The following is a 16040-nucleotide window of genomic DNA, read 5'->3' as shown; positions in this document are numbered from 1 at the left end:
AGTTCAGTTTCTCTGATGACTCCAGCCAGCATGTAATGAGTGTTTACACCAAACACTCTAATTAGTGCTTTGACTAAATTGATAAAGAATTCACCTGCAATGCAGGAGACCCCAGTTCAATTCCTGGGTTGGGAAGAGCCATGGAGAGGGGATAGGCTACCCACTCTAGGATTCTTGGGCTTCCCTTGTGCTCAGCTGGTAAAGAATCTGCCTGCAATGCAGGAGACCTGGGTTCGATCCCTGGGTTGGGAAGATACCCTGGAGAAGGGAAAGGCTACCCACTCCAGTATTCTGACCTGGAGAATTCCATGGACTGTATAGTCCACGGGGTGGCCAAGAGTCAGACACGACTGAGCAACTTTCACTTTTTCACTTTTCATGCACAAGATATGGCCCCCGTTTTTAAGAAAATGGCCTTGAAGCTAGAGAAAGAAGGGTTGGTTTTGAAGCACACCTGCAAAGCAGTATGTAGTTTGAGAAAATGTACATTTTGTAACTGTCTCTGTGCCTTATTTAATCTTTATCATAACTCTTTGGGGTGATTATAATGATTACCCTATTTTTCAGAAAATCACACTAAGATGAAAGCTTCAATGACCTTGGGGATAACCTTGGGTTAGGCCCGTAAAGTTGGACAATAGCAAAGCCGTCCTTCTGACTCCAGAACTAGGGCACTATTTGTTGGGCTAGAGTTGTGCTGTGGTTTTGTAACCAGGGCAGGGGGGTGGGGCTGGGGTAAGGGCTTCCCAGGTGACTCACTGGTAAAGAACATGCTTGCCAAGCAGGATATGCAGGTTCAATCCCTAGGTTGGGAAGATCCTGTGCAGAAGGAAATGGCAACCCACTCCAGTATTCTTGCCCTGGGAATCCCATGGACAAAGGAGCCTGGCGGGCTACAGTCCATGGGGTCACAGAGAGTTGGACATGACTGAGTGACTTAACAGCAGCAGCAGCAGCAGAATATCATTATCAATTATGGCACCTGGTGTTTTTCAAGTGACCATCTGCAGAGTAGTCAGAAATTAAACTGGGGAGAAACAACCAATGCCATATTTAGCAAGAATGTCTTATTTTTAAAATTATTATTATTAACTTAAGTCACTGATGTTTCAGGTGGTATCCTCTTTTAGAAAGGTAGCAGCAGAGGATTATTCAAGCTTACTTCGATTTTTATATACTTTTCATTCATGATCTTTCAGTTCAGTTCAGTCATTCAGTCATGTCCGACTCTTTGCAACCCCATGGACTGCAGCACGCCAGGCTTCCCTGTCCACTACCATCTCCTGAAGCTTGCTGAAACTCATGTCCATCGAGTCGGTGATGCCATCCAACCATCTCATCTTCTGTCATCCCCTTCTCTCTTCCTGCCTTCAATCTTTCCCAGCGTCAGGGTCTTTTCCAGTGAGTTATTCTTCGCATCAGGTGGCCAAAGTATTGGAGTTTCAGCTTCAGCATCAGTCCTTCCAATGAATATTCAGGACTGATTTCTTTTAGGATTGACTGGTTTGATCTCCTGTGATCTCCAAGAGACTCTGAAGGGTCTTCTCCAACACCACAGTTCTAAAGCATCAATTCTTCAGTGCTCAGCTTTCTTTATGGTCCAACTCTCACCTCCATACATGACTACTGGAAAAACCATAGCTTTGACTAAATGGACCTTTGTTGGCAAAGTAATGTCTCTGCTTTTTAATATGTTGTCTAGGTTGTTCATAGCTTTTCTTCCAAGGAGCAAGCTTCTTTCAGTAGCAGTAGCAGTAGTCTTATTTTCCTTATATTTTATTTTAGCTAATTCTTATTTTTTAAGGCTAGATAATTCATATGAAGATGATTTGGTAAAGATCATTGGAGCAGGTACACTCCATTTGATTTAAAAATCTTTCCCTTTTTTTAAAGAAAGACTTTCAAATTTAGAAAATGTCAGATTAACACTGGCTGACCATTCCCTTCATATGGTTGCCATTGGGAATTTCCAGAGTTTAGCTGGGAAAGTAATAATACAAGCCATGGCAACTCTCAGTCTCATTCCTTCCCACCTCCTCAAGGACCTTCCTCAGTGAGCTCCTCCGTCACCTATGTCTTCCTCCAACCTCAGGCCCAGTTATCTCTTCCTAAATTCATGCCTTTCCTAAACTCTTCAGCCACCTTACCTCCCTGCTTGCTTTCATTACCAAACTTCTTAAAAGTATGGTCTACATCTTGGCTATAATGCATCCCTTCACCCTGAATTCTAAATTACCTCCTCCTTACTATCTAATAGCCTTTCCTTAAGCACTATTCCCATGTATCCCCTTCCCTACAGTATGTGATGCAATTACCCAGCTCTTCTCAATCCTTCTTTAGAAACTCACCTCCTAATTGGTTCGAGCTCTTCCTTCTTCACCTTTTTTCACTGGTTTCCTCGCCTTCTTTTCCCTGTTTGTTAAAAGGTGGGGCATGCTGCCTGGGTTCCATCCTTGGTCTTCTCTTCAGGCTCTCTCAACTCTTCCCTTAAATAGAGTTGAGTTTACACAAATAACTTTCTACCCTCTAGTGTTGTTCGAGTCTACTGTTTCTTTATCAGTCTTTTCATCTGGATGTCTATCCATTATTGAATGTGGGTTGTTGAAGTCTCCCCTTTTTAAGGTAGTGCTATAAATTTTTTCTTCAAGATTTGCCAATATTTGTTTTATATATTTGTGGTTAGGTATGTGTGTGTGTGTGCGCGTGCATGCTTTCAATGGTGTTGGAGGATGTAATTGACCATATTTAAGCCATAACAACTTTCATAAGCTTTAAATGATAGTAACCAGGCTATTAGCCTATTGAATTCTGTCTCTATGATGAGAAGGGCAGTGCCAGGCAACTGCAAGGCCCTTGACACCTTACAGCATCTCAGGGAGATATCTGTGTTATAATTTAAATTGAATGCTGTATTTTCATACCTGATAAATCCTTTAATGTAACACATTTGAACCACATGAAAAATCAGATTTCTGCTTTAAGTGATTCATTCCCTAGTCTTGACGATCTTTAAAAAAAAACTGGTGTGGGAGGCTCATGGCTAAAATATTTACTTTTAATTCCACAAATGTTGTTAATACACGATTTGTATTTTGCTTGTTTCACCAGATTATTATTTCTTGTATTACCAAGTATATGACTAAGCCTCCAACAGAAATGATGGCGAGACTTGAAGCAGTTGATCAAATAAATAGCTCGATATATGATCAATGATTGTAATAGTGTAACTCTAGGTATGAAAAGATGCAACAAAGGAAATACTTTCCTGGACCATAACTAGAAGACAGGTGTCCAGAGATCTTTGACTATTAAGACCTAGTCCAGTAATAGCACATTGAGTGTCTTATGACAAAAACCTTCTTTAGAACTGGGAACAAGCCTTCCCAGCAATGCGGGACAAAATGGTCATGAAATGCCCCCCAAAGTATGGTCGGATGTGTGACCACAAGGGGGCCGTGACGTCCCTGGTGGCTCAGATGATAAAGCGTCTGTCTACAATGCGGGAGACCCGGGTTCGATTCCTGGGTCGGGAAGATCCCCTAAAGAAGGAAATGGCAACCCTCCCCAGTACTCTTGCCTCGAAAATCCCATGGACGGAGGAGCCTGCTAGGCTGCAGTCCATGGGGTCACTATGAGTCGGACATGACTGAGCAACTTCACTTCATACTAAGGTAGGATGTGTAAATATTTACAGTTGTTATATCTTCCTATTGAACTGAACCTTTTATAAATATGTAATGACCTTCTTTGTCTCCAGACACAGTTTTGACTTAAAATCTACTTTAAATTTCATACTTTATATTCACATGTTGTCATATAGTGTCCTTTCATTTCTACTTGAAAAACTCCCTTCAGCATATTGGAGAGCAACCAGAGAGAATTAATTCCAGCAGAATTCTTTTAAAAGGTAACTGGTACACAGGATACCAAAGAATTCATTTCAATTTACTCACCCAAGAAAATGTGGCCAGCCAAATTAATTCTGTAATGTTGAATGTACTGAACTAAAGAAAAATTTTAAAGAAAAAAACATAGTGAGGAGCTTGAGATTGCTGCCAATATAAAGTACTAGATAAGAAGGCTGGAGTGTGAAGGCAAACTGACTCTGTGCCCAGATCTACAGAGCTTGTTTATTGCACCTTAACCACAGCCACACTGGCTGATACCAAACTGCAGTGGGAGCTCCTGTATCCCCCACCTACTTCCCATATTTAAGAAAGAAAAAAAAAAAAGTGAAAGTGATAGTTGCTTGGTTGTGTCCGACTCTTTGCAACCCCATGGTCTGTAGCCCACCAGGCTCCTCTGTCCATGGAGTTTTCCAGGCAGGAATACTGAAGTGGGTAGCCATTCCCTTCTCCAGAAGAGAGTGCTAAAGTTCGGGTGACTGAAGTTGCCCTAGTCAGTGACAATGGGACAGCTGCTGGAACTCCATGTAGTGAAGGAAGGCTCAGCCCCCAGTTGTGCTCAGGGACACTCAGGTGAGGGGGGAGCTGTTCCATTACTTCTCAGTAGTAATGCCCTGTAGTGAGAATCAACTGCGGAAACAGGTCTGGGTTCTGCCCAGAAGGAAAAGCCTTCACAGTGTTCTAAGGGCCACTATCATGCTCAGGGAGGCCTATGAGTTGAATTGTGTCCCCAGCAAAACCTATGTTGCAGTGCCAAACCCCAATATCTCAAAATGTTAGCTTATTTGCAAATGGGATCTTTACAGAGCAATGAAATGAAGCAGAGCAATGAGGTCATGAGGGGGCCCTCATCCATATGACTGTGTATCCTAATAGAAAGGGGAGATTTGGACACAGAGGAAGGTGATGTGAAGACACTCAGTGAGAAGATGGCCTTGGGCCTGGGGTGATGCATCTACAAGCCAAGGAATGCTGTAGACTGTTGGCAACCACCAGAAGCTAGACGATGCAAGGGAGAATCCTCTCCTAGAGCTATCAGAGAGAGTGCAGCCCTGCCAGCACGTGGTTTTGGACCTGTAGCCTTCAGAACTGTGACACAATAAATTTCTGTCATTTTAAGCCACCCAGTTGTTGGTACTTTGTTAGGGTAATACTAGGAAACGGATACAGGTGGGGAAAGAGCAGAAAAAATATGAACTATCCTACTTCCTTTTTTCCTGAAATGATCTATAAAACACCACGGCTTCTTCACCTACTCACCCCCTTCTTGCTTAACTTGTGTTTAGGCTATAAGAATTTTCTATTGTTCACAGCTTTCAGGATAACCTCACTCACTCTGGGCCCCTGAGGACTCTATTCTTGGTCTACTTGTTACCTGGTCATTGGGTCCTTACATTATTTCCATCATCTCCAATATCATTTGATATTGATATTTATAAAGCAGGATCATGTGTGCCCTGTGTTTTCCATCTGTTAAACTCTACATCCATACCTATCATTTTGTCAGGCTGGAGTTTCCTCAGGAAACTTTCTTCACCATTGCTAGCAAACAGAATTCCTCATTAGATCCTCTGAATAAGCAGCTGCTTATGAAAGGAATTCTGGGCTCTCAGGAGAGAGGAAAATGCTGCAAAAGCAGACTCTGAAGAAGGTTAATTTGACACAATAAAGCTGTTTAGAAGAAACTTTATCTCAGAGATTGGACACTGAAACACACACACACAAAATCCTCTCCTATATCTAATAACCATAAAAAAAGCAGGCCTCAAGCCAAGTTGATTATTTTCCTTCCCCAGACAAGCTCTTCTGGGCTTTCTAACCTGAAAAATGGTATTGCACTCTCCTGAACAGCTAGTCTTTAACAGATCTGGGGCTAGGGTGATGCAGGCGAGCTGCCTAGCGTGCAGAATTTAAGGAGGCACTTACTCTCAGGGTTAGCCTTGGTCTTGAACTTCCACATGTAATCAGTCACCATCTCCAATCCCATCCCCCTCCATGTCATCTCTCTGAGTGGCTCCTCTGTGCATAGTGGGTGCTAGGCATGTTGGGCTGAGATAGAGGATCAGACAGGTGAATATATCCTTTCTATTGTCATTGTCATTGCCTTAGTAGAAGCTTTGTCATTTGTCACCTGTCTGTTAGTTATATCACAATTATCTCCTATATTCTTCTAATCTCCACTATCATGCACCCACACTGTCTATCTGACTCTCTGAGATCTAAGAAACAAAGCACTAACTCCTTAACATTCAAGTCTCTTTTTAGCACCACCCTTTCAGCCTTACCTGGCACTACATTCCTGCTCAAGCACCTTCCAGCCCAATTCAGTGTATTACTCACTGTTCTCTGCATATGCCATGCGCTCCCATTTCTCAGCACCTTAGTCCATGTTCTTTCTTCGTACTGTGATGACCCGTCTCCCTCTGGAAAAAGCCAGATCAGAACCCAGCCCCAAAGTCCACCTCTGAGAATCCGTCTCTGTTTGCTCTAGTTTTATATTGCAGCTGTTATTTCATGCTGCCTTTTACTTAGTGAGCATTTCCATATAACCTTTTCCCGTCTCCCCCAGTCTTGGCTGTTGGCAGTGTCTAGTTAATTGACTGTGTGGTCGTCAGTATATTTTGCACGGGAGGGTAACTCCATGAGTGCTTACTGAACACAAGTCCAAAACTGCTCAAAGGCGGCTTTTGTAAGTAACGATCCCCCCCCCGCCATTTTTATTTCTCCCACTGCTACTACTTTCATCCCCCCTTCTATCCCAGCATCTTTGACTTTGACTTTAACGGTGACATAACACAGGCGACTGGACTTCTGCAAAGAGTAGTAAATAACCCCAAAGACTCAGCTTGGTGAGGGCAGGACTCATTGTCTCTCTTATTCACCACCCTGTTCTGAGCGCTAGGCACTCAGTATCAAGTACAGTAGATGCTCAATAAATAATTACCAAAACAGTGAGTTCATAGCAATTATAATTGTTTTATGCCAGTATTGTGTTGCATGTTATTATAAGAAGTTTATGGGAAGATTTATACCATGTTCAAGTTTTTTTAAAAACTATTTAAATTATCTACATAAGCCCCACCAAGTACAATATGAAGAATGTTTTCCAGTTTTACCAGTCTCCAGTGATTTCTATTAATAACCCAAAGGAGCCATATACTAGGCTGGAGTTGGACTATGTGGATTCTGGAAACAGGAGCAAAGTGAGTACTTGGTCTCAGCCTGTCCGGCACATCCACAGATGCTACTTCTTAGAGCATTGAGTTTTCTGGTGTGATCACGAGAAGAGAGGGAGAAGTTTCTACACTTAGTAACATTTATTTATGCATTCAGTATCAAGTACATAAGTGCAAATATCCAGAATCCATAATTAAGTCCATTAGGAACTACAGAGAAAGTAATACAAATTGTAATAAAGTTAACATGCTGGTACTTTTTAGTTACCATACATGTAAATCAGCCCATCAGTCTCACACAACAAAAGTACTGCATGTTTGTTTTTGGGTTTATTCATTTATTTAATTATTTTAAGTTATACAAAACTGATTACCCTAAGTACGGTCGACTTGTTTTTATTTTTATGTTGTGTGTGTTGGAAAAACACTTAAACATCGGTCTACAAGTCTATATATTGTTATTAAAGATTAATCCAACCAACAACCCAAGGACATAGAAGCGATTTCCACTATTGCATCAGTGCACTGGGCAGGAAAGGCCTAGCCACAGGGAACATGAGAAGCTACAGAAGCATTGCAGAGAGAAGAACACCGACGAAGGAAAGATAACTTGGGTTCTCACCATCATGCACTTTTTTTTAGCAACACAAAATTAAAAACCACATCTAATACACTTTTCGCTATACTTTAGTGCTTGACACAAGTGACTCAAATATCCTAAGGGTACAGAAACAGCCTAAAAACAGCTGTTTTAAAGTTTGTCTCTAAGATTATGGTACTGGGGGGGAGAAACAATCGATTTGCAGTAACATGTAAGACAGAGCCGTTACCACTTCAGACATTCCTCTTGGTGTTCAGTCCCCGGTGGGGTATCCGCTTACTCAGCGTGCCTTTTGGCGCCTGGGATTTTAGCCTGAATCCTAAAAAGGCAATATCAGACAGTGGTAAATCACAAGTGTTATTAATGAAATCATCTTACGACATCACTATGTGTTGTTGCTTTAATTAGCTAAGTGACCAAATAGCTTAATATTCCAAAAAATAGCATAATTTTTATGTATGAGTGTCTATAAATGCATTGCTATGCAATAAAGAAGTATAATTAGATAATGAATGACCCCAGGAAGCCATATTTCTTAAATTATAACTTTTTAGGTAGACAAGATGTTGATTTATTTCAGAATTATAGAAGCTGAGATATACGTAGGTGGCTATTTATCACTCAGTCTGGGACACTTCTGAAAGAGAAAGACAGTGCTGTTATTAACTACACCAGGACAACACGCATGAACAGGGATGGTTCCAGGTGAAGAAACCTATGGTCACCCTCAGCATAAACTGCTAGAACAGGAATGAAGAAAACTGAGTCCTAGTTTCAGCTCTCTACTAATTAGCTGTGTGCCATCTGGCAGCTAATGAGCATTCCTGGTCCTAGAGCATTTACCGGGTGCAGATTAGATATTTCTAATGCCCCTAAAATTCTGTGATTCTCACAGAATGGCAGTATTATTTTAGGTAGGTTTATACTGGAAGCATTTTGCTTCATTAAATCAAAGCTTAATGAGCTCCCGATGCAGAGTTTCACTGAGACCTTCCTCTGTGCCAGGCACCCTTCCAGATGCTGGAATTCAGTGAACAGAAGGGAGAAGGCCCTGCTCTCATGGAGCTTTCATTCTCCTAGGGGTTGAGGAGCCAGAAATAAACAAGTAGACAAACAAGAGAAATGTATATTGTTACAGATGCTATTAAAAAAAAAAAACCCAAACAAGATGGAATGATAGGCAATGAGGGGGCAGTGGTGATAGCTGAGAGATGTTGTTCAGTCACTCAGTCATGTCTGACTCTTTGCAACCCCATGGACTGCAGGACACCAGGCTTCCCTCTCTTTCACCATCTCCCAGAGTTTGCTTAAACTCATGACCATTGAGTTGGTGATGCCATCCAACCATCCCATCCTCTGTTGCCCCCTTCTCCTGCTGCCTTCAATTTTTCCCAGCATCAGGGTCTTTTCCTATGAGTCAGTTCTTCGCATCAGGTGGCCAAAGTATTGGAGCTTCAGCATCAGTCCTTCCAATGAATATTCAGGGCTGATTTCCTTTAGGTGGGAGATGCCTACTTTAAATCGCCTGAGGTGAGAAACAGATGTCTGCAGGATAAGAAGGGGCCACTGGGTTGAAGTGTTTCAGGAAGAGGAAGCAGCAAGTACAGAGGCCAAAAAGTGAGGACAAGCTTAGGAGGCAAGGATGAGACCAGTGTGCTTGGGGAGTGAGGAGGGAAGGTCTGAGAGGCAGGAGGTAACCAGATGGTGTTGAAACTTGCAGGCGGTAAAAGGAATTTAGATTCTATTCTGTGGCTGGGAAGCTACTGATGAATTGTAGGCAAAGGAATGATGTGATAAAGAAGATCGTGATGGTGGTTATGTGAAAAAAGTGGGGAAACAGAGCAATAATGGATGGAGGACAACTATAGCAGTCTAGGTGCTGAAGGGCAATGGCTTGGGTTATATGGAATGAAGTCTTGCCAGTGGAGTCAAGGGCACACTCTGGGTACCCAGTGAGGGGATAGAGCAGACAGGACCCCCTGCCAAGCTGATGGGTTGAACGTGTGGGCAGGGGAAAAACTGATAGTAATCAAGGTAGATGCTTTGGTTTTGGGCCTGAGCAACCAGGTGAATAATAATGCCATTTACAAAGATCGTGTGACAACTGAAGTAAAAATAAATTCTGGGCTGAAACTGCAAGATCTGTTGGGCCATGCTGAATCTGAAATGTCTATGGGACATTCATTAGGTAAGCAGTTGAATGAAGTTAAGTGGGCCTTAGGAAGCATAACTATGAACAAAGCTAGTGGAGGTGATAGAATTCCAGTTGAGCTATTTCAAATCCTAAAAGATGATGTTGTTAAAATGCTGCCCTCAACATGCCAGCAAATTTGGCCTCAGTAGTGGCCACAAGACTGGAAAAGGTCAGTTTTCATTCCAATCCCCCCAAAAAAGGCAATGCCAAAGAATGTTCAAACTACTGCACAATTACACTCATCTCACATGTTAGCAAAGTAATGCTCAAAATTCTCCAAGACAGGCTTCAACAGTATGCGAACCGAGAACTTCCAAATGTTCAAGCTGGATTTGGAAAACGCAGAGGTATCAGAGATCAAATTGCCAACATCCGTGGGATCACTGAAAAAGCAAGAGAGTTCCAGAAAAACATCTACTTCTGCTTTATTGACTATGCCAAAGCCTTTGACTGTGGATCACAACAAACTGTGGAAAATTCTTCATGAGATGGGAATACCAGACCACCTGACCTGCCTCCTGAGAAATCTGTATACAGGTCAAGAAGCAACAGTTAGAACCGGACATGGAACAATGGACTGGTTCCAAGTTGGGAAAGGAGTATAAGGCTGTATATTGTCACCCTGCTTATTTAACTTATATGCAGAGTACATCATGCAAAATGCCAGGCTGGATGAAGCACAAACTGGAATCAAGATTGCCAGGAGAAACATGAATAACCTCACCACCTTATGACAGAAAGCGAAGAGGAACTAAGGAGCCTCTTGATGAAAGTGAAAGAGAGTGAAAAAGTTGGCTTAAGACTCAACATTCAGAAAACTAAGATCATGGCATCTGGTCCCATCACTTCATGGGAAATAGATGGGGAAACAGTGGAAACATGACAGACTTTATTTTTTAGGCTCCAAAATCACTGCAGATGGTGACTGCAGCCATGAAATTAAAAGACACTTGCTCCTTGGAAGAAAAGCTATGACCAACCTAGATAGCATATTAAAAAGCAGAGACATTACTTTGCCAACAAAGGTCTGTCTAGTCAAAGCTATGGTTTTTCCAGTAGTCATGTATGGATGTGAGAGTTGGACTATAAAGAAAGCTGAGCTGTCAAGAATTGATGCTTTTGAACTGTGGTGTTGGAGACGACTCTTGAGGGTCCCTTAGACTGCAAGAAGATCCAACCAGTCCATCCTAAAGGAACTCCGTCCTGAATATTCATTGGAAGGACTGATGCTGAAGTTGAAGCTCCAATACTTTGGCCACCTGATATGAAGAACTGACTCATTTGAAAAGACCCTGATGATGGGAAAGATTGAAGGCAGGGGGAGAAGGGGATGACAGAGGATGAGATGGTTGGATGGCATCACCGACTCGATGGACATGAGTTTGGGCAAGCTCCAGGGGTTGGTGAAGGACAGGGAAGCCTGGTGTCCTGCAGTCCATGGGGTTGCAAAGAGTAGGACATGACTGAGCGACTGAACTGAACTGAAGCAGATGAATAGACCTTATTTTCAATAACCTTTTGATTTGGACTTCATACATCTATTAATAACATCTAGACATGCACTGATTTTTAAGAAAATGTCTCAAGCACATAACTGACTCATATTTGTCTGTGAGCAATTAACCAATGAAAACCTCCAAGTATTTTTTATACATACTATTGTTGTATCCTATCTCATCTCTACCTCCTTCTCACATTCTGTATTTGTAAAGTGGACTTTTTAAAAACCTAAGCTTGTGGAGACACATAGTTTGGAGTCCTTGACATAGAGATAATCTTTGAGGCCACAGGACAAGGGATGAAGGGTGAACCAGAGAAGGAAGAGCCAAGAGAAGACACTGAGAGAAAGCAGCTGAGTCAAGCAGCGCCTGGGGTCAAGAAGAGTGCTTAACAAAGACGGCAGTAATCATAGAGTGTCTGAGAGGTTGACAAGGTTGAAGATCGAGTGACGACTGTAGGATTTAGCAACACGAAGGTCACTAGGACCCTGACAAAGAGCAACTTAAGTGCTCAGGGTGCAGGCCTGACGGCAGTGAGGTAGGAGGAGAAGCAATAGAGACAGCAAGGACAGAAAGACTGGAGAGACTGTGATTGTGGAAATAAGCCAGAAGAGGCAGAAACTGGTAACGCAGCATAGAATGTGAAACATTTCAATAGAGACGCCTTAGGTCTGGTCTTCTCCAAAGTATAACATATATGGTTTAGTTTTGAAATGCTTTTAGAATATCACAGTAGACTAAGTGTTAACTAATTCTACTTTTCTCCCATTGCAGAAGTCCTTTAAACCACATCTGTGACAGTGGCCAACTAACTTTTATGTGAATACTTGAATGGGTGTCAGTGAGCTTACTGTTTCACAGGGCAAATGGCTTCATTGTTGAACAACTCTAATTGGTACTGTTTCCCCTCATGTTTCATTCAAATCTCAGAACTTCTGGCCTTTCCATTCATAGCTCTTAAGAGAAAAAGAGAATGATTGCTTCTTTCACGATGTTAGACCTCCAAATATATGAGGATAGTTATTGTGTTCTTTTAAAGTTATCTTTTTCCCAGAATAATCATCTCCAGTAAAGTTTGGTTGTCACTCACATGACTGTCAGATTTCCAATACTTCAATACCCAGTTATCTTTCAGACATGACTTTAGTATATAACTGCAGCTCTTAAAATGTTCAACTCTGAAATGTAACACATCTATAGAATGACAATATGGGATATGAAACAACTGTGGCCTCTTTTGATTTTGATATATACTTCTATAATAACATCTAAACTTGCATATATTAAAAAAAATATGCCTCAGTACATTACTGACTCATATTTGGCTGTGATCAATTAATCTATTTATCACTCACCCCCCAGGTATTTTTTACACACACTATTGTACTCTATCACATCTGCCCCTCTTCTCATTCTATATTTGCAAAAGTTGACTTAAAAAAAATCTAAATATAGGACTTTGTTTTCCCTGTCAATTCAATTTCATTTTATTAACTTCAGTTCAGCATTCTACATTACTCAAAATCACTTAATTCATTTTGAATCTTGAGCTTGCTGTCTTCTGAATGTGCTTTTGCTCCAAGCTATGTGTCACCTAGAACTCTGATGAGTATATTTGATTTGTCTTCACACAGTCATGTGAAACACTGGTATGGAAAGTCATGGAGTCAAGGGCAGAGCCCTGTGTCACAGTACTACACCTCGCCCTGGATGGATTTTCGGTGGACTAATGAACATCCAGAGGGTCTACTATTTCAACATTCTGGAACTCTACCAATTGTGCTATAATCTGGACTGTACATCTCCATTTTCTCCTCAAGGACACCAGGAAGACTTTTCAAGTACCTCAATGAAATACTAAGAAAGTGTTGTTAGGTGTTATTATCCCCAGTTAGGGGCTCCCCAGGTGGCACTAGTGGTAAAGAACCCACTTGCCAATGCAGGAGATGTAAGAGACTCGGGTTTGATCCCTGGGTGGGGAAGATCCCCTGGAGGAGAGCATGGCAACCCACTCCAGTATTGTTGCCAAGAGATTCCCATGGACAAAGGAGCCTGGTGGGCTATATAGTCCATGGGGTTGCAAAGAATTGGACATGAATGAAGCGACTTAGCAAGCATGCATCCCCATTTTAGAACTGGAAAACTGAGACACAGGGAGGTTAATTGACCTGGACAGGGTTATCATTCACTCAGTATAGGGGTGGGAGGGGCATCAAGGTTTCCTGCCTAGTCTGGGACTGTCCTCCACCCTCACCATGAACTGATCTCTAAGCAGTGGGAGTAGGATGATCATGATTATGATCATTGAATATTTACTGAGTGCTCCCTATGTCCAACTAAGAATACTTTACAGACATTATCAATGTATAGATAAAGAAACAAACTCAGGGAGTCAAATAACATTTATAATGAATTCATATAACTAAAAAATGCCAGAAATGGACTCAAGCTAGTCTATCTGATTCCAAAGTTCCTGTTTTTAACTGTTTCACTAAAATGGCGTAAGTTCTTTTGGTGGAATTATTCTAACATGTAATCAGAATTTCAGAGGTTGACGAAATCTTAGAGGTAAGACTCCACTAAGAAATATCCTTCAAAATTTAGTGTCAGACAAAACAGATTCTCTTGGAGAACTGCTGTTTAACTACATAACTTATCCAGTTTCTCTTTTTTTTATTTATTCCTATTTATTTATTTGGCTGCACTAGGTCTTAGTTGTGGCATGCAGGATCTTTCATCTTCATTATGGCATACAGGATCTTTAGCTGCAGCATGTGGGATCTAGTTCCCTGACCAGGAATTGAACCCAGACCCCCTGCATTGCAAGCATGAAGTCTTAGCTACTGGACCACCAGGGAAGTCCCACTTAGTTTCTCTTTTTGTCCTTAGTTTCCTTTCTATTCCTGTTCAGATCATTGATTTCTAATTTTAATTTAGCCAACCATATTGTATACATATGTTCGTACATTTTAGTTTCTGCCATCTCTCCTTTCCTTCTATTTTAACAGGCTTATATCCCTACCACTTTTGTTTGAATTCAAACAGCCTCCTTGCTAATTACCACCTCTCACTTTCCAATTTTCCTCCCACTAGACTGCTATAGTAATCTGTGCAAAATACAAATCTCCTGCATAGGAACATCAAGGGCAGGCTATGTCCTGTTGAGTCCTAACTCCTTAGAACATTTGATACTTGGCCCCAGCTTCTCTTTCTAGGCCCTTTCTAGTTCATCTTTTCATTCATTTAAGCTTTAGACACACTGGTTGACTCACTGCTCCCTGACCCTGACCTACATTTTCATGCTTCTGCCTCTACCTGTGTTATTTCTTCTTGCAGTGTCATTCCCCTCATCATCCACCTGATGAGTGTTTACCATCCTTCAGGGCTGTTATAGACTGAATGTTTATGTCCTGTTGCACCTTATCACCCAACACCCCCAAATTTATATATTGAAACCTAACCCCCAATATATTAGTGTTAGGAGGTGGGACTTTTGGGAGGTGATTAGGTCATGAGAATGGAGCCTTCATGGATGGGATTAGTGCCCTATAAAAGAGAACCCAGAGAGTTTCCATCTACTTCTGCCATGTGAGGACACAGACAGAAGTCCTCAACAGAACCCCGCCAAGCTATCGAGGGCCCTTATTTTAGTGGCTTTCCATTATCCCCCAGGTAAGAACAGTTGTTTCCTCATCTCTCCCACCTTAATATTTTACACAATTCTACTTTCATTCTTATATTGTCTTATGGTTATTTCTTTACAGTTTTGTCCATACCCATAGGCTAAGAGCTGTGCTAGGTGGGATCATCTTATTCATCTTTATACTCTCTGTATCTGTTAATGAAATGCCTGGAAAATAATGTCTTTTTTTTTTTTTGAAGCAAGCAACTAATCAATAAAAAATTAAGAGATGTGATTTGTTCAAGATCTTCAAACTAAGTACTGAACAGCTGAGGCCTAAAACTTCTATCTTCCAGTTTCCAAGCTCCTATTCCGGTGTCCTTTGCTGTCATTACTGAACACAGTTCTAACTGCCAGAAGGTCACCTAGGAAGTTCATTAAAATATAGATTATGGGTCCCTTATCCCAGGAGTTTTATTTCCATAAGTTTGTTGTAGAATCTGGGAATTCATATTTTTAACAGGTTCCCCAGGTTTGGCAAATACCAGTCTCATGTGATACCACCCTGTCATTTCCTAATACAAAGTAGTAAATATTTGTCTATAATCTGCTGATTTTCACTACGTATTCATTGCATATGTGTTAAGCTGATAATTTCAGGCATTTTGAAATGTGCTACATATCTGATACAGATCCACATTCACCATGAATTTAAGAGGAAGAATATAAACTACATAATAAAAACAAAAATCTTTATAAACTTCAGGAGAGAACTGTAACTGATGACACACAAATCAAATAGCAGAGGAACGTTAAGCGCTTTTGCTTTTTTCGTATTTGTTTTGCTCTATGTATCTTTGACTAGTTAAAATACTTCCATTTAATTCTTACTATCATCTAGGTCTAGCCACATGATTCTGGGATTCCTGGAGAGAAACTCTAGTATTTCTTGGATGTGTATTTATAGTCAAACTGAGGTCAGCTGTTGATTAAAACAAAATCTTAAGTAATAATAACAACAGAAAAACTTCATTTTAGATTAA

General features: G+C 41.2%; 1 protein-coding gene across 2 annotated transcripts in view; it reads right to left on the bottom strand.

Annotated features, from left to right (window-relative positions):
* Positions 1–7207: 7207 nt before the first annotated feature.
* RTN1 (reticulon 1) overlaps positions 7208–16040 on the bottom strand; it is a 242343-nt gene continuing 233510 nt past the window's right edge. For both annotated transcript variants that reach the window (XM_043920790.1, XM_043920791.1), the window contains one exon: positions 7208–8001. In XM_043920790.1, the coding sequence (XP_043776725.1) occupies positions 7959–8001 (43 nt within the window). In that variant the 3' untranslated portion in view covers positions 7208–7958. The remainder of the gene's footprint in view (positions 8002–16040) is intronic.

The sequence above is a fragment of the Cervus elaphus genome, chromosome 12 (assembly GCF_910594005.1).
Source record: "Cervus elaphus chromosome 12, mCerEla1.1, whole genome shotgun sequence".
NCBI lineage: Eukaryota > Metazoa > Chordata > Mammalia > Artiodactyla > Cervidae > Cervus > Cervus elaphus.
Note: the sequence above shows the minus strand (reverse complement) of the source record. Positions and strands in the feature narration are given on the sequence as shown.